The 23,654-nt window shown below is 36.7% G+C and overlaps 1 protein-coding gene across 3 annotated transcripts in view; it reads right to left on the bottom strand.

The window, feature by feature from the left end:
- GABPB1 (GA binding protein transcription factor subunit beta 1) overlaps positions 1–23,654 on the bottom strand; it is a 68,511-nt gene that overhangs the window by 26,039 nt on the left and 18,818 nt on the right. For all 3 annotated transcript variants that reach the window (XM_059913315.1, XM_059913314.1, XM_059913317.1), the window contains exon 2: positions 4,196–4,303. In XM_059913315.1, coding sequence (XP_059769298.1) covers positions 4,196–4,303 — 108 coding nt within the window. The remainder of the gene's footprint in view (positions 1–4,195; positions 4,304–23,654) is intronic.

Raw genomic sequence — 23,654 nt, 5'->3', positions numbered from 1 at the left:
AAGGTAAATACCATCACAGTCTAGAAATAAAACATTACCAGCAATTTAGAATCTTCCCACATGCCACTCCCTAATAAACCCTTCCCTCAACCCCTGAGGTAATTACTAGTCTGAATTTTGTAATAAACATTGCTTTACTTTGCTTTTTTTAAATTACTATGTATCCCTAAATAATATACTTTGGTTTTGCCTGCTCTGAACTTTACTTAAATAGAATCACATTGCATGTATTTCTCTTGAGACTTGCCTTCTTTGGCTTAATATCATAAGATTCACCCATGTTGATGAATACAAGTATAGTTCACTGATTTTCTCTGCTCTATGATTTCTACCAAATGAATAAGCCAAAATCAATTTAACCAATCCACTGCTGAGCATTAAGGTTTCCAGTTTTTTATTATGAATAATGCTGCTACTAAAAACAGTCTTATACATGTCTCAAGTACATGAGCAAGAACTTCCCTTGGAAATATTCTTAGAAGTTCAATAGCTATGCCAGAGGGTATGTACACATTCAAATCTACTAGGTACTGCCAAACTGTCCTCCAAAATGTTTCTATCAATTTATGCATCTCCTCACCAACGGTTGGTACTGCAAGACTTTTTTGTTTAGTTTTTGCTTATCTGATGGATAAGCAATAGTATTTCATGATTTTACTTTGCATTTGCCCAATCATTAATGCAGCTGAGCATCTTTTCATGTTTATTGGTCATTCAAACATTCTCTTTAGTAAAGTACCATATCAAGTCATTTGCCCTATCTTCTTCGTCTTGCTTTTCATCGCTGTCATGGGAATCCCTATGTATTATGGACATTAATCTTTCTTAAGATTTTTTTGTCTTTTTTTTTCAGGGTTTATAGATATTTTTTTAATTGAAGTATAACTGATTTACAATATTATATTAGTTTCAGGTGTACAGCATAGTGATTCAGTATTTTTATAGATTATACTCCATTAAAAGTCATTACAAAATAATGGCTACAATTCCCTGTGCTGTACAATATATCTTTATTGCATATCTATTTTATACATGGTAGTTTATATCTCTTAATCCTATACCCTATTTCGTCCTTCCCCACTTTACTCTCCCCACCAGTAACCACTAGTTTGTTTTCTGTATCTGTGAGTCCAGTTTCTGTTTTGCTATACACATTTGTTTATTTTTTAGATTCCACAAATAAGTGGTATCATACAGTATTTGTCTTTCTCTGACTTATTTCATTAGGCATAATACTCTCCAGATCCATCCACATTGCTGCAAATGGCAGAATTTCATTCTTTTTTATGGCTGAGTAATAGTCCACTGTACATATACATACCACATCTTCTTTATCCATTTGCCTGTTGATGGACACTTGGGTTGCTTTCATATCTTGACTATTGTAAACAGTACTGCTATGAACATTGGGGTGCACGTATCTCTTCGAGTTAGAGTTTTCATTTTTTCCAGATATATACCCTGGAGTGGAATTGCTAGATCATATGGTAGTTCTATTTTTAGTTCTTTGTGGAACCTCCACACTGTTTTCCATAGTGGCTGCACCAATTTACATTCCCACCAACAGTGCACGAGGATTCCCTTTTCTCCATATCCTTGCCAACATTTATTTGTAGACTTTTTGATGATAGCCATTCTGACAGGTGTGAGGTGATATCTCCCTGGTATTTTGAAAGCTCTTTTTGTCTTGATGTACTACAGGATCACTATGATGAGTCTAGATATAGATTATTTTTATTGATCCTGCTGGAGATTTTCTGGGCTACCTGAATCTGTGAGCTGCCATCTTTCATCAGCCTTGGGAAAGCTAAACTATTATCTTCTAAAATTATTTCATCCCTATTTTCACTCTCCTTGTGGATTTATGATTAGACATATGTTAGACTTTCTCATACACTAGCCTTCATGACTCCTGACATCTTTTACATTTTTTTGTTTTTCTCTGCACCACATTCTGAATGATTTTTTTTTTGTTTTTCAGTTTACTAATTTTCTCTTCAGCTATTCCTAATCTGCTATTAAAATCTTATCTAAAGTCCTTATAGGTCTGCTTATGTTTTCAGTTGTTCCAGTGGCTTACTGTCCAAGCTGCCTTGTGTCCTTGTGTGTTCAGTTTTTGTTGGTTTTTTTTTTTGTTTGGCCGCACCACGCAGCATGCGAGATCTTAATTACCCGACCACAGATCAAACCCGCACCCCCTGCAGTGGAAGCATGGAGTCTTAACCACTGGACTGCCAGGGAAGTCCCAGTGTTCAGTTATTTTTGACTGTTCATTTTCCTTGGAATTTCATTTGTGGATATGAAGCGTGGGATGAATGCAGGTTCCTCCAAAAAGGATATTCATTTGCTTGTGTCAGGAACCAAGGGTAACCTCTAGTCCAAAGATAATTTTAAATTCATTCTTCAGTTCAGAGTTTTGCAGAATACATAAGTATTTATGAGTTAAGGCCACAAATGTGTGCAAAGGATGGCTTTTGACTCCAAATTCTCATCAACAAAATTCTTCCTCTCTCCATTTGGTACCTTAGTTCAAGCCAGTTCATTTGCCTTGCAGTACCCTAACAACAGGGGCAGGGGCAGGATCAGGTAGGAGGAGGGAGGGGGTATTTCTGGTTTACCCTTACAACGAAGGTACATCTCTTTAGGATTCCAGTATTATGGGGAAAGGATCTCTAGGAGACTTCCCTCTATGAGCAGTCTCAGGTCTTTATCTTAAGTAACCTGTGCCAGGGAAGTAGAAAACCAACTGGCAAATTTACTGAGTTAGCAAATGTTCTAAGGGTGAAATTTCTCTGGGTTATGGCCTTTGCTTAGTTTTTGAGGTTGATAATCCCTTACTTTCTTTCTAACTCATCAGTGCCCTTAAGATTTTTTTTTTTAATATACTCAGTCAAAAAATCTTTATCTTTTAAAGACAGATGCTGAAATCTATGGATGAAACAAAATGGTTCCTGAAATTTACTTTAAAATAATACTAAACAAAGAAAGTAAATGGGGTTATAGAGGAAATAAGATTCACTTGATTTGATAATTTTTGAAGGGTATACAGGGGTTGATTTATGTTTGAAATTTTCCATAATAAAGAATATTGTTTTGAATGAAAAATTAAAAAGAACATGGAACAAGTAAGCTAAAAACAACAAAATCAAAACTCTGGGGCTTCCCTGGTGGCACAGTGGTTGAGAATCTGCCTGCTAATGCAGGGGACACGGGTTCGAGCCCTGGTCTGGGAAGATCCCACATGCCACGGAGCAACTGGGGCCCGTGAGCCACAACTGCTGAGCCTGCGCGTCTGGAGCCTGTGCTCCACAACAAGAGAGGCCACGATACTGAGAGGCCCGCGCACCGCGATGAAGAGTGGCCCCCGCTTGCCGCAGCTAGAGGAAGCCCTCGCACAGAAACGAAGACCCAACACAGCCCAAAAATAAATAAATAAATAAATAAATAATAATTAAAGGTGCTAAAATAAATAAATAAATAAATGTATTTAAAAAAAAAAAAAAAAAACTCTGGAATTTTTAGTTGTTACCAGTGGGAGAGTTAATCCAGATTCCTAACCCTCCATATTCCCAAGAATATCCCTTTTGATTTACCTGCAGAATTAAATAGAGTTATGGTTTCTGTCTTCACAATTGCCTTCTGTAATTACTAAGAACTCTTCCCTTTCCTTTCTTCCTTCTGGGTGATGTTTGCAATAGTTTTACAAGTATCAATTGAAATGCAAACATTTTTCCTTTTTTAGAATCAATTATAACATTAACACCAAATTTGTTTTTTCTGAATTATAAATTCTACCTGTGCTATTTATAAGGCCTTTAAATTAAATCCCAAGCAGCTACATTTTACATTCATCCTACATTACTGAACTCCGTAATTTAAAGAAAAACCCATGTGTAGACAGAATATTTGGATAAGGTTGTCTATATAAAAAAAATTATATGAACCATTCTCTTTAAAAGCAAGCTATAATTCTAAAATTGCAAACAAATTTGCAAAAAAATTAAATTTTCACCACTTATAAACACAATACTGACTAAACTTTTAACTGGAAAAACTCAAAAATGAGAGGAAGAAGAAGAAGAAGGAGATGAAGGAGGAGGAGGGCGGGAGGAGGAGGAGGAGGGGGAGGAGGAAGGGGAGGAGGAGGAGAAAACAAAAAACAAAAAAACCCCACAACATTAAAACCATTCTTTACCCAGTCTGTAGTAAAAGGAGCTCCATTAGCCATCAAAATACGAACTTCATCATCTTGACCTGCTCGAGCCGCTTCTAAAAGCTTCTTTCCCAAATCTACCAGGGACATCTAAACAAAACATAGATGAATTTAACATCTCCATTTATACATTATGACATAACTTCTTTCCCTTCTGTCTTTACTAATAAGTCAGTTCTCAATTAGACCTTCAAAAGGTTGTGATATAGTTCCTCTGAAACTACAGATCATATAAAAGCAATTTTTATTTGAATTTTGGGAACAGATTTTTCTTTCTTATCAAATTTTTAGCTAGGATAATAAAATTAATTTGAATTCTCCGAACATAGCTGGTAAAAAATAGAAGAGGTAAGTGGCAAAGAAAGCTTGTCTAAAATTTAAAACTAGCAACAAACTGTTTTCACTGGAGGAGTTGTAGCAATAAAGTTTTCTCACAAATGTAAATAGAAATAAGGTAAATATATTACCCTCTTTAAGTGGTACAAAATTTAAAATAAATCTGCCATAACTTTTTTTAGCAACAGTGAATGTGCTCAGAATTTGAAAATAAGTATTGTCAACCCTCGTACAGGCAATGTGCATGTAAGTTCTTTCAGAAAAAGGCACAATTCAGGGCTTCCCTGGTGGTGCAGTGGTTAAGAATCCACCTGCCAATGCAGGGGACATGGGTTCGAGCCCTGGTCCAGGAAGACCGCACGTGCCGCAGAGCAACTAAGCCCATGCACCACAACTACTGAGCCTGCGCTCTAGTGCCCGCAAGCCACAACTACTGAGCCTGCGTGCTACAACTATTGAAGCCTGCATGCCGAGAGCCTGTGCTCCGCAACAAGAGAAGCCACCGCAATGAGAAGCCCATGCACCGCAATGAAGACCCAATGCAGACAAATAAATAAATAAAATTAATGTATTAAAAAAAAAGGCACAATTCACATTCAATGAAAATAATGAAAAGAGAGTCTAACAGTATTATCAATAGAGTGTGTGTCTCACTAAGAACCTATAAAGTAAGTATGCCCCACATCCTGAATACAAGATACCTGAAAATGTCACAGCCTAGGGTGGGGGTGTGTGTGTGTATGTGTGTTTGTGTCATCTTGAATAAGAAATATTGAAATATGTGTTAGGGAAAGATCATGTCAGGAGTACCTAGGGGAAGAAAGATTTGAAAGTATTAGAAATGCTCAAATTCAAAAGATGACACTTCTAGAAGAAGAAAGTTCCCAAATCCAGAAAGACTATTCAATGATGTTATATGTATCTGGAGGAAAGGCAAACAGGTAGAATTTGAAGGTTGTGGGGATGGGAAGATATGGAACCCATGAAATTTACACAAGAAAAAATGTGCCTAGGGTATGAATTTGTCTCAAAAAGTGAATACTCTTTGAGTTGAGGGGAAATAAATTATAAGAGAGGAATGTCAGGTTGATTAGTATATCCCAATCTGGTATGAACAGGAATTACTCAGGAAAGAAGGGAAAGGAGTATGTGTGTGAGAAGAATGTTGACAGAGCTTGGAGAGGTTATTTATACCAGAAAGGAACAGAATGCATCACATAATTAGAGGTGTTAGGAAATCTAAAAGGGTTGATTAAACGTTGATTTAAAAATGTCCCCAGGGGCTTCCCTGGTGGCGCAGTGGTTGAGAGTCTGCCTGCCAATGCAGGGGACACGGGTTCGAGCCCTGGTCTGGGAAGATCCCACATGCCGCGGAGCAACTGGGCCCGTGAGCCACAATTACTGAGCCTGCGCGTCTGGAGCCTGTGCTCCGCAACAAGAGAGGCCACGATAGTGAGAGGCCCACGCACTGCGATGAAGAGTGGCCCCCGCTTGCCACAACTAGAGAAAGCCCTCGCACAGAAACGAAGACCCAACGCAGCCATAAATTAATTAATTAATTAATTAAAAAAAAAAAAAAGGAGAAAAACTCTGGCATCTGGTTGCCTAGGTTTAAAAAAAATAAAAAAATTAAAAAATTAAAAAATAAAAAAAAATAAAAATGTCCCCAAAAGAACACAAGTTTGTGCTTAAATTATTGTATTTTTTAGTAGATTTTATAACACAGAAATAACCAAACATAAAAAGAGTGACCAGGAGCAGATGTTAATACTGGGAGGCTCACACATGATTAGGTGAGATGTACATGTCCAAAACAGGCATTTGTCACCAGACAGTAAAGAATTTTTTATAGTTGTTCTCTTTGTAAGAATAGAAATATTCATAATATATCCTAGGGTGAAGAATAAGAAAAACAACCACATGCACTTGTGGGTTTTATGTGGGGGGTCTTTTATGCCTTTTTGTGACATTCACGACGTTTTCACCCTTTAATGTCTGATTTCCTTTCCTTTTTCCTCCCATTCTCTCATTCATACGTTGGTGGAGTCACTGGAACCCAAAATATTCCTTAATCCCACTAAAAGCACTAAAATCAAGAGATTACTGTTCTTTAATGAAGGATTTTTCCTAGGGAATATGTACCAGCTGGATATGAATTAATAGCATATTCAATAGGCAAAGAATCTGAAATAATAACGTTCTACTAAAGGCAGGATAAGGTAAAAAAAAAAACTGATCTCTCTTCTACAGAAATACAGTAAAATCTAAACTGGCCATACTAACAAAGACCGTGTTCTATAGTCTGGATGACCAAAATTTAATATTAACCTGGTTTTACATGAAGTAAGTCTTTCCCCCAAATACACATTTTTAAATATGTCTTACACAGTAATATAAAATCAATCTGCATTCATTCAGCATACATACTGCCAGATGGTTTAAATATCTGGATATCTTTTATGAAGTGGTGGTTTAGGGCTTTACCTCATTCTTCAGAAATTGGATGGTCTGCCTTTTTCTTAGTGATTTGTAAGCATTCTATATACATTCTGTATATGAGTGCTTCGTCAGATATAATATGTATTATAAATATCTCCTTCTAGAACCCTGATTTCTTGACTCCACATCCCATGTTCTTTCCTTGATATCACATACTATCTTGTACAAGTAAATAACTGTCGTCTCATAAAAATACAAATAAAATAATCAAACTAAAATCAAAGATAGCACAAAAATGAATGTAAGAAACATTGAAATATTATTTAAAAGGTCTGATTCGAAAAGAGAAAAAAAAAAACCCACCAAGCACCCAACAGATCAATAGTCAAAGGGCAGACCACACACTTTCTAAAAGAGAAAATACAAATAATTCACAAGAGTAAATATGTTCAGTATCACTGATGCTCAAAAAATGTGAAGTAAATAATTTTTAAAGTCAATTTGCAATATTTAACAGAAGTTATAAAAAAATGTAACTTTTGTTAAATATTAGCCTAATCCTAATGACCTAATAAATGATCCCAGTTCTGAAGACCTATCCTAAAGGAAAAATGAAAATATACTGAAACGGATAAAAAATATGTATGTGTGTATGTTTTTATAACGTGAACAAACTAAAGGTAGGAAAACAGTTAAATTGTGGAACCTAACAGAATAGGATGCAGTAATTTAAAATAATAGTTTTGAAGTTATATAATAACATTAAAAAGTTATGCCATGTTGAGTGAAAAGATAAGACACAAAACTAATTTTTGAATGTCAAAATATACATATACAGAACAAAATACTGAAAATATTAACAGTTGTTAGGGTGGTATGATTATGGGAAAATTTGCCTCCATTTCACAAAGTTTCTGTAATATCTTCCAAATTTAAACAATGGGGTTTTTTTAAGGGACAAATTGTGTGACTGTTAACTAAGTAAACGCGGACATTAAACAAAGTTATATACTACTGACTTACTAAACAGAAAGAGTGGAAAAAATAAAGAATATGGAGGCTACTAGGGACCTAAAATAGCAAACATATTGATCTGCTTATAAGAACTGCAACAAAACAATGATGCATTTGAACAAATCAACTTCTTACATAATTCTGCAATTTTCTTAACTATTTAAAACATCATATTTAAGGACCTAGGATGCTTAAGTTACTGTGGTTTTGAAATTCCGTGAGCAATACAGGTGTGTAGATTAATGTAGCTAGATACTTTTAAATTGGTGGTTCTCAATGGTAGCAGCACTGCCCCCTAGAGGACCCTTTGGATTTGTAGAGAGGCATTTTAGGGATTACTGGGAGGAGGGATGGGATGAATACTTTATCAGCAATTAAAAGGCAAGTGCCAGAGATACTAGAGGTCCAGCAATGCAGGAAACAATCCGGTATGGCAAAGAATTGTCACATGTCTTGTTGACTTTCAAAGGTCCCACTGAATATATCTAAGACTAGAACTTAACTAATATGTAAACAAAACGAATTTTCCCACAGTATTAATGCACCCCAAATTTTCTAGACTGCAACGATGCATCTCTTTGTTTTATTCAGAACTTTACTAAGAGTTTTCCACCATTTCGGAAAATCATGTCACCAATGCCAATGTCACTTGGGTATCTGAATCACCAATATGCATTATAATCAGCTTTCACAGCTACCACATTCACAGTGATTCATAGTCATTCTATGTACAGGCGCAAGCATTTGACTACCTCTTGTTTCATCTAGTGTAGTCTGCTCCAGTACTTATATATTGAAATACACATTTTATTATAAATTGCTTTCCTTCTACTTCTCCTTTACATTAAAATTAGGGCATCATAATGATTTTTTGAAGTTGTGCAGCTAGATAATATTAACTATGATTTTCATTTCAAGTTAGTAAAATGGGCAATACAAAATACTCATTATAAAGGAGAGCAATGGATGTAATAATATTGAATATCAATGGAAGAAAATACATGTGAGATCAAGTAAGACCAAAATCAAAGATTGTTCTAATTTTCTTGTCAAGAAATTTAGTGAAAGTTACAATGACAAAAATACCAAAATGTAGCAATTTCACTCCTGATTCTCACTGGACAGGAACATGCACATCATAGTAGAGTAATTCTGACCCTTAGAGGAACTCAATTGAGTTATGACAACAAAATTGACCAAGGGGACCATAGTTCCATGTCGAGCCCTCAGTTTACTTAGTTCGGTACCTCTATATTAAATCCTCAGAGATAAAGTGTTGGATTTACATAAGATCAGTTAAAGGCTTAGCAGAAAAGGTTGCTTTTTTTTTTTTTGGTGTGGCAAATAACTTTTCCACAAGCATATGGAGAAGCCTAATTAAATTCAACAAATTTTAAAGAATGTTTAAAATACTTACTGAAAATATATTGTGTGTATGGTACTGAATGCCATTTAGTTTAATACTCCATTCTTCTTGAGAAGAAATCCAAAAAACTCCCACTAATAAATTCCACCTTGAATATCTTTACTACTTCTAAAAAAGCTTATCATATAACCTGATATAAACCATTTTTAACTCCAATTAAAATGTATTTTAATAAGATCTATAGGGGAACTTCAAGCTGTCTATAAACTTGCTACTTTTGCTCAAAAGTACATGCTGAGAGGGCCATCTAGTGGTAACAGGAACTACTACCAATAATTACATTTGTAAAGTTTAAAGTCTATTTTGTTTTGATTTTCTATAATTCATAGTTCGAAGAGCTATTGTAAGAATTATAGCATCTATTGGACATGAAAACTCTCTCTAAGACTACAAAGTACTAGTTCTATGTGAATTGTTATTAGCACTCAAAAAAAGAATATGAATAAAAACACTTAGAAAATGTAAGCCTACTGTATAACATACTTAATGATAAACTTTGTCTCACTAAAAATTTTAGAATAGGACTTCCCTGGTGGCGCAGTGGTTAAGAATCTGCCTGCCAACGCAGGGGACACGGGTTCAGTCCCTGGTCCGGGAAGATCCCACATGCTGCAGAGCAACTAAGCGCATGTGCCACAACTACTGAGCCTGCACTCTAGAGCCCACGAGCCACAACTACCAAGCCTGCGCGCCACAACTACTGAGCCCACGCACTGCACCTACTGAAGCCTGCATGCTCTAGGGCCCCGTGTGCTGCAACTACTGAGCCCACGTGCTGCAACAACTGAAGCCCTCGCACCCTAGAGCCCACACGCCACAAAAAGAGAAGCCACTGCAATGAGAAGCCCACATACCACAACAAAGAGTAGCCCCCACTCACTGCAACTAGAGAAAGCCCATGGGTAGAAACGAAGACCCAACGCAACCGAAAACAAAAAAAAAGTTAGGATAAAATTTGCAATATCAAAAAAAAAAAAAAAAAAAAATTTGCAATATCACCCCTATGCTCAATGAGTACAATTATAAATCCAATAAAATTCTTCTAAAGTTTTGCATCAAGAAATTTAGCACTGTGTATGCATCTAAAGTTTTTATTTATTTTTTGTATAATTTTTAAAATTTTATTTATTTTATTTATTTATTTTTGACTGCATTGGGTCTTCGTTGCTGCATGCGGGCTTTCTCTAGCTGCAGCGAGTGGGGGGCTACTCTTCATTGCGGTGCATGGGCTTCTCGTTGCAGTGGCTTCTCTTGTTGCGGAGTACGGGCTCTAGGCGCACGGGCTTCAGTAGCTGTGGCACGTGGGCTCTAGAGCGCAGGCTCAGTAGTTGTGGCACACAGGCTTAGTTGCTCCGCAGCACATGGGATCTTCCTGGACCAGGGCTCGAACCTGTGTCCCTTGCATTGGCAGGCGGATTCTTAATCACTGAGCCACCAGGGAAGCCCTGCATGTAAAGTTTTTTTAAATGTTCATACTCTTTCACCTAGTAATTCCACTCATATAAATCATAAGAAAACTCTTTGAAATATAAATATATTAACAGCAATGTTATTTAAAATAGGGAAAAACTGAAATGCCCTACTACAAACAATAGTTAAATTAAGATAGATCATAATGGAATGTTGTAGTCTTTTATTTATATATTTTACTTTTTATTATGGACAATTTTGAGCATATATAAAAATAGACACAACAGTATAATGAAACTCCACATAGCTACCACCTAGCTTAAATATAGATTATGCCCAGCCCATTTCCCACCCACACTCACAACGTTGTAATAGGGGAGAACAAATCTGACTCCATATTGGATCTGTTTCTTTTACTTTAACCTTTGTATTCTATTGCTTTTGCTACAAGTTAAGAATGTTGTCTATAGCCTGAAATGTACAAGATATACCTTTAAAGGTCAGAGCCTTGAGAATGGGCTAACACTTTTCCATTCACACAGAGATATAAAATTGCAGAACAGATAATAACATGTCTTATTGGAGGTTTACAGGAGCATCATGACCTGACCTAGTGGACAGATGCAAGAACAAAGGATTCCTACACCAAGAAGTTTGCAACAACCAACCACGCCCCCTCCCCTTTTAGTATAAAAGAAGCCTGAATTCTAACTAGGGTAAGATGGTTCTTTCGGTCACTAGTCCACCATCTTTTCAGTCTGCTGGCTTTCTGAATAAAGTCACTGTTCCTTGCCCCAACAACTAGTCTCTCAATTTACTGCCCTGTTGTGCGGTGAGCAGTACAAGCTTGGACTCAGTAACAACATCGTATCATTTTTTTTTTTTGGCTGTGTTGGGTCTTTTTGCTGTGCAGGCTTTCTCCAGTTGCAGTGAGTGGGGGCTACTCTTCATTGTGGTGCACGGGCTTCTCATTGCTGTGGCTTCTCTTGTTGCGGAGCACGGGCTCTAGGCGCGTGGGCTTCAGTAGTTGTGGCGCATGAGCTTAGTTGCTCCACGGCATGTGGGATCTTCCCGGACCAGGGCTCGAACCCGTGTCCCCTGCACTGGCAGGTGGATTCTTAACCACTGCGCCACCAGGGAAGTCCCCATATCATTTTATCTGTAAATATTTCAGTATGTCTGTCCAAAAGATAAATGTATCTTTTAAACATAATAATACAATTATCTAAAAATATTATTTACAAAGAATATGTAATAGTATAAGAATCAGGACTCTAATTTGAATATATCATGATCTTAACTATGTAAAAAATGCATAGAAAAATACCTAGAAACAACATACCATGATAATGAAAATTACGAATTTTTTCTCTTTCTTTCTAGTCTTCCCTCTTTCTTAAGTTTTCCATAATGTGCAGATATTGCTCATGTAATTAAAAATAAACTTTTAGGCCCTTCTCACCTTCTGAGATGGCCCACACCCTGTCTGCGGAGCGTGTTTCTCCCAAGGCCGCTCTCGCTTTCTGAGATGGCCCACACTCTGTCTGTAGAGCGTGTTTCTCTCTAAATAAATCCCCTTCAGGACTTCCTGAAGAGTAGCCCCTGCTCGCCACAACTAGAGAAAGCCTGCGCACAGCAATGAAGACCCAATGCAGCCCCAAAATTAATTAATTAATTTTCAAAATAAATAAATAAATAAATCCACTTTTTACCTATCAAATAAACTTTTATTAAAAAGTTTTTCATCAAAAGTAGATTACAGATAAGCCTTTAATGTAGAAAATTAGATGTTGAAAGAACATTAATGGTAAAAAGATGTAAAATGGGACTCCAAGTAAAATTAAGCGTATTATTAACCATGTGTATATGTATGAAGATATTCTTGGGCATCAGATTTTACATTCTCATAAGAAAACAACTTCAGTAATAATAAAAGTAGTGCCTGGCATCTTGCTAAGTCTTAATATGCATCTAACCAAGACAGTTATTGACTCCATTTTGCAAAAGAGACAAGCGAAAGGTAAAAATTACCAAAGAGCACTGGTTTTGGTCAAAAGATAAGATGCATATTATGACCTCCTTTCAATGTAGAAAACATTGGGAATCTGCTGGGATGTAAAATAGCATGTCCTCCAAGGATTTAAGCTTAGTCTCTCCCTGTGTAATTCCTCTGAAGGGAAAAATCATCATATGAACTCCAATATTATTTGGATTTTTCTCCCATTCCCATTTTGTCTAGTGGAATTTTTCCCGTTTTTTAACCTTAAAAATAAAACGACATTTTCAAATACACCTTAAAAAAAAATGATCTCCCATTTACTTTTTTTTTTCAGAAAACCACTAGAAGATATGCTCCACCAAAGCCAGGAGTAAACAAGAAAGAAGAACTAAGGGCTTCAGGAAACAAGGGATCCAATATAAACAGAGTGGAAGAAGACCCCACAGATGATGGTAAAGGGAGACCCCAACATCCTGCAGACTTGGAAAGAAAATCCAGGCTGGAGCCAGAGGACAGAGTTTCCAAGGAAGGAGGTTCCCAAGGAAAAGACATGCTGGTAAATCTCCTAAGAGTAAAACTTTTCTCTTTTTTGAGGTGGGTTAATCATGGATATAAGAAATCTCAGTAAAAGAAAAAGACTAGACAATTTCTTTTTCAGAGGGAAAAATAACTATACAAGAAAGGAATTGTAATCCCAATATATACATATAGGACAGGGGTTAGCAAAGAATAATAGTTCTAGGGCTGCAGTAACCAGTGAAAACTAATCCAAGCAAAATTTTTGGTGTAATTCTATTGAGAGGATAAAGGGCAAGGAAAATATGCATAGAGATTGTTTGGTTTAAAAGAACTAAAACTTCATCTTCATAAGTAGGAAGTCAAAGATATCTAAAATAGAAAAATCAAGAAATAGCATACCCTTGTGATTTAGAAATATGAAGGGAAGTACTAGAGAAAAAAAAAAATACTAAAACATAAGATAGATGCCTCTGGGAAAGAGGGTTCTGGAATGGGAAGGGATGACACAAGGGACTGCAGGTTTTTTACCATAAGCCTTGTATTTTTTACTTTTTCAACTATGGTCATGTACACTCATAAAAATAAAATTACAATAATATGTGTTCACTGTATACAAGAAATGTATAGTTCAAAATCAAAGTCATCCCCACACCTCCTTGTGTTTTTACTCCTCAGAAGTAACCACTATTTAAATGTTTAGTGTGTATCCTTCCTGATCTCTTCTATGCATGTTGAAATGCACATAGACACAATGCCTGCTTCTTTTTCAACAAACAAACCAAAAAAACACACACGAAAAGGGAACATATTACATTGTTTTACAGCTTGCTTTTTTTCTCTTACCAGGGATTCCTAGGCGACTAGAAAAGGAAAGAAAATGGATACTCCCCTAGAGCCCCCAGAAGGAACACAGCCCTGCTGAAATCTTAATTTTAGGTCTCCTGACCTCCAGAACTGTAAAGTGATACATTTGCATTGTTTTAAGGCACTAAGTTTGTGATGATTTGTTACAGCAAACAGGAAACTATTACACTATAGACAGAGGAAACAAATACACGGAGTATGAGTCCATTAATTATTCGATCCCATTTTAAATTTTCATTTTTACAAAAGTGCTGCAACACCACATACATAAAACATGCACTTGTGTTTGCATTTTTATAGAAATTATTCTGAAAAGTTTAGTTGCTAGATTTTTTAAAATCACGTTTTAATTGTAACAGACATTGTCAAATTATCTACCAGAAGATTATACCAATTTACACTCCCACTATCAGTGTACAAGAGTGACTGTTTCTCTGTAAGGTTCCCCACTCCCCTAAGAACTTGATCCTGGGTCAAGATCTCCGAAAGTCAAGGCCAAGGATCCAGTGAAATCACATTCACAAAGCTTATGAAAAAACTTCCTTCCATAATAACTTTCTTCAGGAATCATGATCTGAGGAAATTTCACTACTACACCAGGAGAGCAAGACTTAAGTACAAGACACAACTCTTTACCATCTTTAAAGCCTCTATTAAAAGGACATTCTTTGCCCCCAGCTGGGAGTCAGGGAGAAAATGCCCTTCTTGGATTCTCCCATGACATTTTTCACCCACTTTACCAGTGAAAGCCTGCTCAAAACCCTGTGTGTTCTCATTTGACCCACCAACTCACCAATTATTAAATGACAATAATTCCTGACATTTATAAAACAGACAGCCTAAGAATTTTACACATATTAACTCATTCAATCTCACATAATATAAAGTAGGAATTATTATCATCATGATTTTACAGATGAGGAAACCAAGGCACAGAAGGTTACACTGCCCAAGGTCAGCCTGCTAGTGGGGATCTGAACCAAGGCAATCTGGCTCCAGAGTGCAGACTCATAGTCACTATGCTCTACCTCCAGTCTGAACCTCCTAGTAACCATAGGCCAGATGTCCCCACTGAATGCAGGCACTACCAGTGCTACTCCCTGGCCTAAACACTAACCACTATCTCTACCCACCTAATTTTATTTCACATTGAACATAGAGGTAAAACAACAAAACTCGCCACCAAATTATACTCTGATTTGCATTGGTCACCAAATAGTTCATGTTTATGTGTCTTATCTAAATTACAAAATGCCTGGAGGCTAGGATGGTAGCTAATGTGTCTTTCCACAGGATTCCTTTCCTTTTCCCCTTAAATATTGGCAGTTCCTCAGTGTTCCATTTTTCAGCCCTTTTTTCCTTTCTCTACATTCTCTCCTCTAGCAGATTTTACCTTTCTTAGCCATGGTTACCTGACGACTTCCAACTCTATCTTCAGTCCAAGCCTCTCTCCAGAGCACTAGACCCAAGGATTCACCTGCATAGACACCTCCACCTGTACATCCCAAGGCACTTCAAAATTCAAATTGTCCAAGTACTGGCTTGTTCCCTAGGGTCAGAAACTTTGGAGTCGTTTTTGACTCCTCCTCCTTCCACAACCCCCTCAATTCCAAACAATCATCAAGACCTGCCACTTTTACTCCCTAAATCTCAAATCATCTACCTCTTTCCACTGATACACAGTAGGCCTTCAATAAATATTTGTTGACTGGATTTTCTCCTCTGCCACAATCCTTGCCCATGCTTCCAACCTTTCTCCCTTAGAGCACATCTAAACTAGTGTCTATGCCTCAGTCTTGCCTTCCTCTAATTTATCCTCCACTCTGTTAACCAAACTTCTTAATCATTCTTAAAGAGAAATCATGTCCCTCCTCAGTTAACTCAGATAAAGTCAAACTCTTTGCCATGAGATTCAAGGCCTTTCACATTTGGCATCTGCAGCTGTTGACCCCCACTCACACTGAATTCTATACTCCAGACAATATGTTGCACTAGGCTCTTTTTCTCATCTTTGGGCATCTATACACAACATTCCCTCTGCCAAAAACAGTGTTCTTCTCTCCATACCCACTTTGCCATATTTATTCCTACTTGTTTTTCAGAGTTCAGTTTATCTCCTCGGAGAAGCCTTTCCTGATGGCCCCCAAATTAACTCAATTATCTTTCCTGTGTGTTCTTCTAGCATCCTAAGTTTATCTCTATCATGGCATTTATCAAACCACATTAAATGTGCCCATTTACTTGGCTACAGTTTGTCACTGCGCCTGGGCTATGGTGCTTGGTAAATGCTCAATAAGTATTCTTTCACTGAATAAATAAACAATGTTTGGGTACCGTAGAAACTGCAGAAATACTTGGGATAACTAATAAAGTCACAACATTTGACTTTTTTTTTTTTAATTAATTAATGTATTTATTTATGGTTGTGTTGGGTCTTCGCTTCTGGGCGAGGGCTTTCCCCAGCTGCGGCAAGTGGGGGCCACTCTTCATCGCGGTGCGCGGGCCTCCCACTATCGCGGCCTCCCTTGTTGCAGAGCACAGGCTCCAGACGCGCAGGCTCAGCAATTGTGGCTCACGGGCCCAGCCGCTCCGCGGCACGCGGGATCCTCCCAGACCAGGGCTCGAACCCGTGTCCCCGCACCGACAGGCAGATGCTCAACCACTGCGCCACCAGGGAAGCCCTGACTTTTTAAGCTTTTAGGCTGAGAGCTTCACAAATTCTAGAAAACAGCAGAATCAATAGACTGCTCAATGAATTCCTATCAACCTGTAACTAAATTCCTCATAACTGAATGAGGCTGGAACTTGCCTGGATATTCTCCTTTTACCGGCAGCAACTCAAATTGACAGATTTGATCCAAAATAATCTGAGGTCAAGTCTATGTTTGCTGAGTCAAAGGAGAAAATTGTGAACATAATCAGTAAGTATGGATAATGGCTTCGTCTGGGACCCTCAGAATCACTCTTGGACCTGCCAAGTTAGTAATCTGGACAGCAAGCCAGAACTTATCTAATAACCAGCAACAGGAGAGTGAAGCAAGATCAGCTCAGGGCCACTGTCAATGACAGTGGATCAAATCAGTACCAAACTGAGTTCAAAGGTTTCAACTCAGTATGTTCTAGAACTGAACCGTCCAATACAGCAGCCGCTAGCCATATGAGGCTACTGAGCATTGAAATGTGGTTAGTCCAAACGTAAAATATCTCATTAATAATTTTTATACTGATTACATGTTGAAATATTTTGGATATATGGGGTTAAATAAAATATATTAAAATTAATTTCACATGTTTTTATTTTTTAAATAAATTTTACTTTATTAAAATTTTATTAAAATTTATTTTAAATAAATTTTTGTGGCTATAAAAAGCTTTAAATTTAACATGTGGCTCACATTATATTTCTATTGGACAGAGCTGTTCTAGAACCACCAGTCAAAAATTCTTACAGGCACCTACCTTAGAATTTGCAAAAAGTTGCAACATTTTAAAGTCAGATACGGGGCAGGGGTATGCTGTGGGGAATGAGAGAAATAAGTAAGGGACATTAAGATGCACAAACTTCTAGTTACAAAATAAATGAGTTATGGGTATGAAATAGACAGTGGGGAATATAGTCAATAATAATGTAGTATATTTGTATGGTGATAGATGGTAACTTGACTTATTGTAGTGATCATTTTTAATGTATAGAAATATCAAATCATTATGTTGTGCACCAAGAAACTACCACAGTGTTGTAGGTCAATTATACTTCAAAAACAAACAAACTCATAGAAAAAGAGATCACATCTGTGGTTACCAGAGGCAGGGGGTGGGGGGAGGGGCAATTGGATGAAGGCAGTCAAAAGGTACAAACTTCCAGTTAAAAGGTAAATAAGTACTAGGGATGTAATGTACAACATGACATTAATGTTGGACAACATTCATGTTGTACAATATTAATGTAACGTACACTATGTTAACATGGGTTAATATAATTAACACCACTATATGTTATATATCAATATAAAAGGTTTTTTTTTTTAATTTTTGAATCTTATTTTATTTTTTCATACAGCAGGTTCTTATTAGTTATTCATTTTATACATATTAGTGTATATATGTCAATCCCAATCTCCCAATTCATTACACCACCACCACCCACCCCCCCACTTTCCCCCCTTGGTGTCCATATGTTTGTTCTCTACAACTGTGTCTCTATTTCTGCCCTGCAAACTGGTTCATCTGTACCATTTTTCTAGGTTCCACATATATGCGTTAATATACGATATTTGTTTTTCTCTCTCTGACTTACTTCACTCTGTATGACAGACTCTAGGTCCATCCAGGTCTCTACAAATGACCCAATTTCGTTCCTTTTATGGCTGAGTAATATTCCACTGTATATATTTACCATGTCTTCTTTATCCATTCGTCTATTGATGGGCATTTAGGTTGCTTCCATGACCTGGCTATTGTAAACAGTGCTGCAATGAACATTGGGGTGCATGTGTCTTTTTGAATTACGGTTTTCTCTGGGTATATGCCCACTAGTGGGATTGCTGGGTCATATGGTAATTCTATTTTTAGTTTTTTAAAGAACCTCCATACTGTTCTCCATAGTGGCTATACCAATTTACATTCCCACCAACAGTGCCAGAGGGTCCCCTATTTTCCACACCCTCTCCAGCATTTGTTGTTTGTAGATTATCTTATGATGCCCATTCTAACTGGTATGAGGTTATACCTCACTATAGTTTTGATTTGCATTTCTCTAATAGTTAGTGATGTTGAGCAGCTTTTCATGTGCTTCTTGGCCATTTGTATGTCTTCTTTGGAGAAATGTCTATTTAGGTCTTCTGCCCATTTTTGGACTGGGTTGTTTGTTTTTTAATATTGAGCTGCATGAGCTAGTTACATATTTTGGAGATTAATCCTTTGTCTGTTGCTTCATTTGCAAATATTTTCTCCCATTCTGAGCGTTGTCTTTTCGTCTTGTTTGTAGTTTCCTTTGCTTTGCAAAAGCTTTCACGTTTCATTAGGTCCCATTTGTTTATTTTTGTTTTTATTTCCATAACTCTAGGCAGTGGATCAAAAAAGATCTTGCTGTGATTTATGTCAAAGAGTGTTCTTCCGGGCTTCCCTGGTGGCGCAGTGGTTGGGAGTCTGCCTGCCGGTGCAGGGGACATGGGTTCGAGCCCTGGCCTGGGAGGATCCCACATGCCACGGAGCAGCTGGGCCCGTGAGCCATGACTACTGAGCCTGCGCGTCTGGAGCCTGTGCCCCGCAACAAGAGAGGCCGCAACAGTGAGAGGCCCGCGCACCGCGATAAGGAGTGGCCCCCGCTCGCCACAACTAGAGAAAGCCCTCGCACAGAAACAAAGACCCACCACAGCCAAAAATAAAATTAATTAATTAATTAATTTTTAAAAAAAGAGTGTTCTTCCTATGTTTTCCTCTAAGAGTTTTATAGTGACCAGTCTTACATTTAGATCTCTAATCCATTTTGAGTTTATTTTTGTGTATGGTGTTAGGGAGTGTTCTAATTTCATTCTTTTATGTGTAGCTGTCCAGTTTTCCCAGCATCGCGTATTGAAGAAACTGTCATTTCTCCATCGTATATCCTTGCCTCCTTTGTCATACACTAGTTGACCATAGATGCGTGGGTTTATCTTTGGGCTTTCTATCCTGTTCCATTGATATATATTTCTGTTTTTGTGCCAGTACCATATTGTCTTGACTGCTGTTGCTTTGTAGTATAGTCTGAAGTCGGGGAGCCTGATTCCTCCAGCTCCGTTTTTTTCCTTCAAGACTGCTTTGGCTATTCGGAGTCTTTTGTGTCTCCATACAAATTTTAAGATTTTTTCTTCTAATTCTGTAAAAAGTGCCATTGGTAATTTGATAGGGATTGCATTGAATCTGTTTTTAAGTTTTTAAGGGAATAAATCCTAAGAGTTCTCATCACAAGATTTTGTAACTATATAAGATGATGGATGTTCACTAAATTTACTGTGGTAATCATTTCATGATGTATATAAGTCAAATCATTATGCTGTATACCTTAAATTTCTACAATGCTGTATGTCAATTATATCTCACTAAAACCAGAAGAAATAAATACGTATATAAATATATATGTGTTCAAATATATATATATATATATATATATATATATATATATGGCATTCTTTTAGAAAAACTGCATCTGATGAATTTTCCCTGTTATGATACTGGATAGACTTTCCCTCTAAAAACTATAGGAGGATATAGCCTTTGCCCTTGTAAGACTTCACAAACTGATTTGGGGATGAAGGCATCCATAGATTCTACTAAATTCTCTTCATCTTTGCAACCCACTGTCCCTTTACCCCATTCAACTACTAGTCTCTTTTAAATCACATGTATTCACCCCAGGAAGAGACTGAGGCTTGAAAGGATTATGAGCAGAGAATGAAGATAAGGCTAGAACTCTATTAGACCTGGACCATTAGATGGTTTTGAATTAATCAGAAAAGCATACCTTAGCTGTTTACTATAAAGTGAAACCAACAAACTGATAGATGTTGTAAGTCACAAGAGTGGAACATCAATATCCTGCCCAACAACAAGAATGCATACACTTTGATCTTTTCTCTCCAAGATTTCTCTCATAGTCATCCCTTCCTCTCCATTACCTCTAGTCTTACTCACTGCCTCATACTTTAAACATCACAGTAGCCTCTTAGCTGACCTAACTCTAGTTTCTCCATCCTGCTGCCAGACAATCCCCTTAAAATACAATTTCATTCAATTTAAACATTTCTATATGAGTCTCTACACAGTACCTACCCTCAAAGAATTCACCATCTAGTAGAGAAGACATACATTTCATGACCCCTTTGTCTAAAATTCTCATCAGTACAATCATTTTGAAGAACAATTCATTGATATCTAGTAAAGTTGAAGAAGCATCTACCCTTTGATCCAGGGATTCCACTGCTAGGAAGCTAGCCTATTTCCTTGTGTACTCTACAATATGCATACAAGGAGAGGAACATGTATAAGAACATCTATAGAAACATTATTTGTAATAGAAGAAAAGAAACTACAAGCAACTTAAGTGTCCATCAACAGAAAAACATTTTTAAAGTTTTTATTATAAAAATTTTCAAATATAGAAAAATATATGTATATGCATATATGTGTATATATGTGCGTATGTACACAAACACACATACCCATATGCCTATCACCCACATTCTAAATTAAAAGTTGGCCATCTTGCTTCATCCTACTCCTTTCTATAAAAAGTACTTTACAGCTGACACACTGCAGTTGGTTGTTACATCTCTAAATTAGTTTTATTCTAGGTAAATTTCCCTTTCCCCCATCTACCCCACCTGTTTTTCTCCCCCATGACATTAAATGACCAGTTCATCTGTATCTCACATTCTGGATTTTTCTAACTGCTTCCTCAAGGTAGTACTTAATTTCTTTCATCTTGCATATTTCTTTATAAACTGAAAGTCTTAAAAGTTTGACTAAACTCAGATTTTAAATTTTAGACAAAAGTATTTCATAGATGATGCTATATACTTGATATTGAATCACATCAGGAAGCATACATTTTTTGGTTCATTTTTAGTGATGCTACAATTAATAATTAGGTTGGTGATAGCCTGATCCTTCCACTGATCCAAAGTTTTATCGTCTTACTTTGAGACCAACCAGTACTCTGTGGAGTTGCTTTGGTTCCATGTGAATATCCAATTCCCAATGAACCTTTTGCGTAATGGTTTTAGCATCCATTAATGATCCTGGCCCAAGTCAATTATTTCATAACAGGTTGTAATAAATTGTGATTTCTAAATCTATAATTCCTTCTATATTTATTACCTGGCATTCCTCATTAACTGTAATATAGTTTCTACTAAAGGGGCAGTTCGAATGTTTAATTACCAATTTTCAGAGTACAGAACAGGTATAAAGGCCATTTCCATTTGTTTTGTTTTGTTTTTTGTTTCAATACTCTCCTTATTCTTTTTGATGTTCAACCTGTCCCAATTTTGGCCAACAAGAGCTTCTCTGGGTTGGCTTTTTGTTATCGTTGAAAGCTTTCTTGCTTCTGGCAAAACATGTTCCAGTTTCACTGTGTATGCTCTCTGCCCCAGTCTTGGAATCAGTCATTTCTTTGAGGAGTGCTGGATTCTAAGTAGAAGTATTTAAAGACCAAAATTGGAGTGAGAGCAGTACTCATATCTACCAAAGGGACACACTGTTTCTAGGTCCTTTCAATGGACAGAGATAAGAAAGAAATATGTATTTCGATAGAATTAAGAAATAAATATTTTAAATCATGATTTCATATTGATATTTATAATTCAAGTTCAACATTGTCAGGTTTTTTGCATAACTTCTTTGATTGTACACAAGTATCTCTACTGCCTCCTAATATATAAACATAAAAACTTATGGGCTTTATCCTACAATACATAACAAATGCTGTCAAAATAAAAATACCAATAATTCCTGAGCATATATCCAGAGAAAACCATAATTCGAAATGACACATGCACCCCAATGTTCACTGCAGCACTATTTACAATAGCCAGGACATGGAAGCAACCTAAATGTCCATCAACAGAGTAATGGATAAAGAAGATGTGGTACATATATACAATGGAATATTACTGAGCCATTAAAAAAGAATGAAATAATGCCATTTGCAGCAACATGGATAGATCTAGAGATTGTCATACTGAGTGAAATAAGTCAGACAGGGAAAGACAAATATCATATGATATCGCTTATACGTGGAATCTAAAAAAAGGGTACAAATGAACTTATTTACAAAACAAAAATAGAGTCACAGATGTAGAAAACAAACTTATAGTTACCAGGGTGAAAGCAGGGCGGAGGGGAGGAATAAATTGGAAGATTGGGACTGACATACAAACTACTATATATAAAATAGACAACTGTATAGCACAGGGAACTCTTCTCAAGACTCTGTAATGACCTATATGGGAAAAGAATCTAAAAAAGAGTGGATATATGTATACATATATTGATTCACTTTGCTGTACAGCAGAAACTAACACAACATTATAAATCAACTATACTCCAATAAAAAAATTTTTTTAAATACCAATATTACAACTAGCAATAAAATGAATGAAGTTTAAGATTTCTTTGCAGTTCTTTTTGTCTTTAGCATATATGCCATTTAGTGTTGAGCTCAAAAGTCACTTGAGATAGTGTTTTTCTTCATGTATTTAAATAACTATTTTGATATATACATTAGTTCATTTGTTCAAGTTCTCAATTTAAGGAACTGTCTTTCATCTACTTTGACTTAGTATAATTTTTGCATATGTAAAATATTTCCACAATTCAAAAGTCAAAACTAAATAAAAAGGTAAACCCAGAAATCTCACGTCCATCCCTGTTTCCTTCATGTCATTCCCACCCAC

The sequence above is a fragment of the Balaenoptera ricei genome, chromosome 2 (assembly GCF_028023285.1).
Source record: "Balaenoptera ricei isolate mBalRic1 chromosome 2, mBalRic1.hap2, whole genome shotgun sequence".
Classification (NCBI taxonomy): Eukaryota; Metazoa; Chordata; class Mammalia; order Artiodactyla; family Balaenopteridae; genus Balaenoptera; species Balaenoptera ricei.
This window is presented reverse-complemented; position numbering and strand designations above follow the sequence as displayed.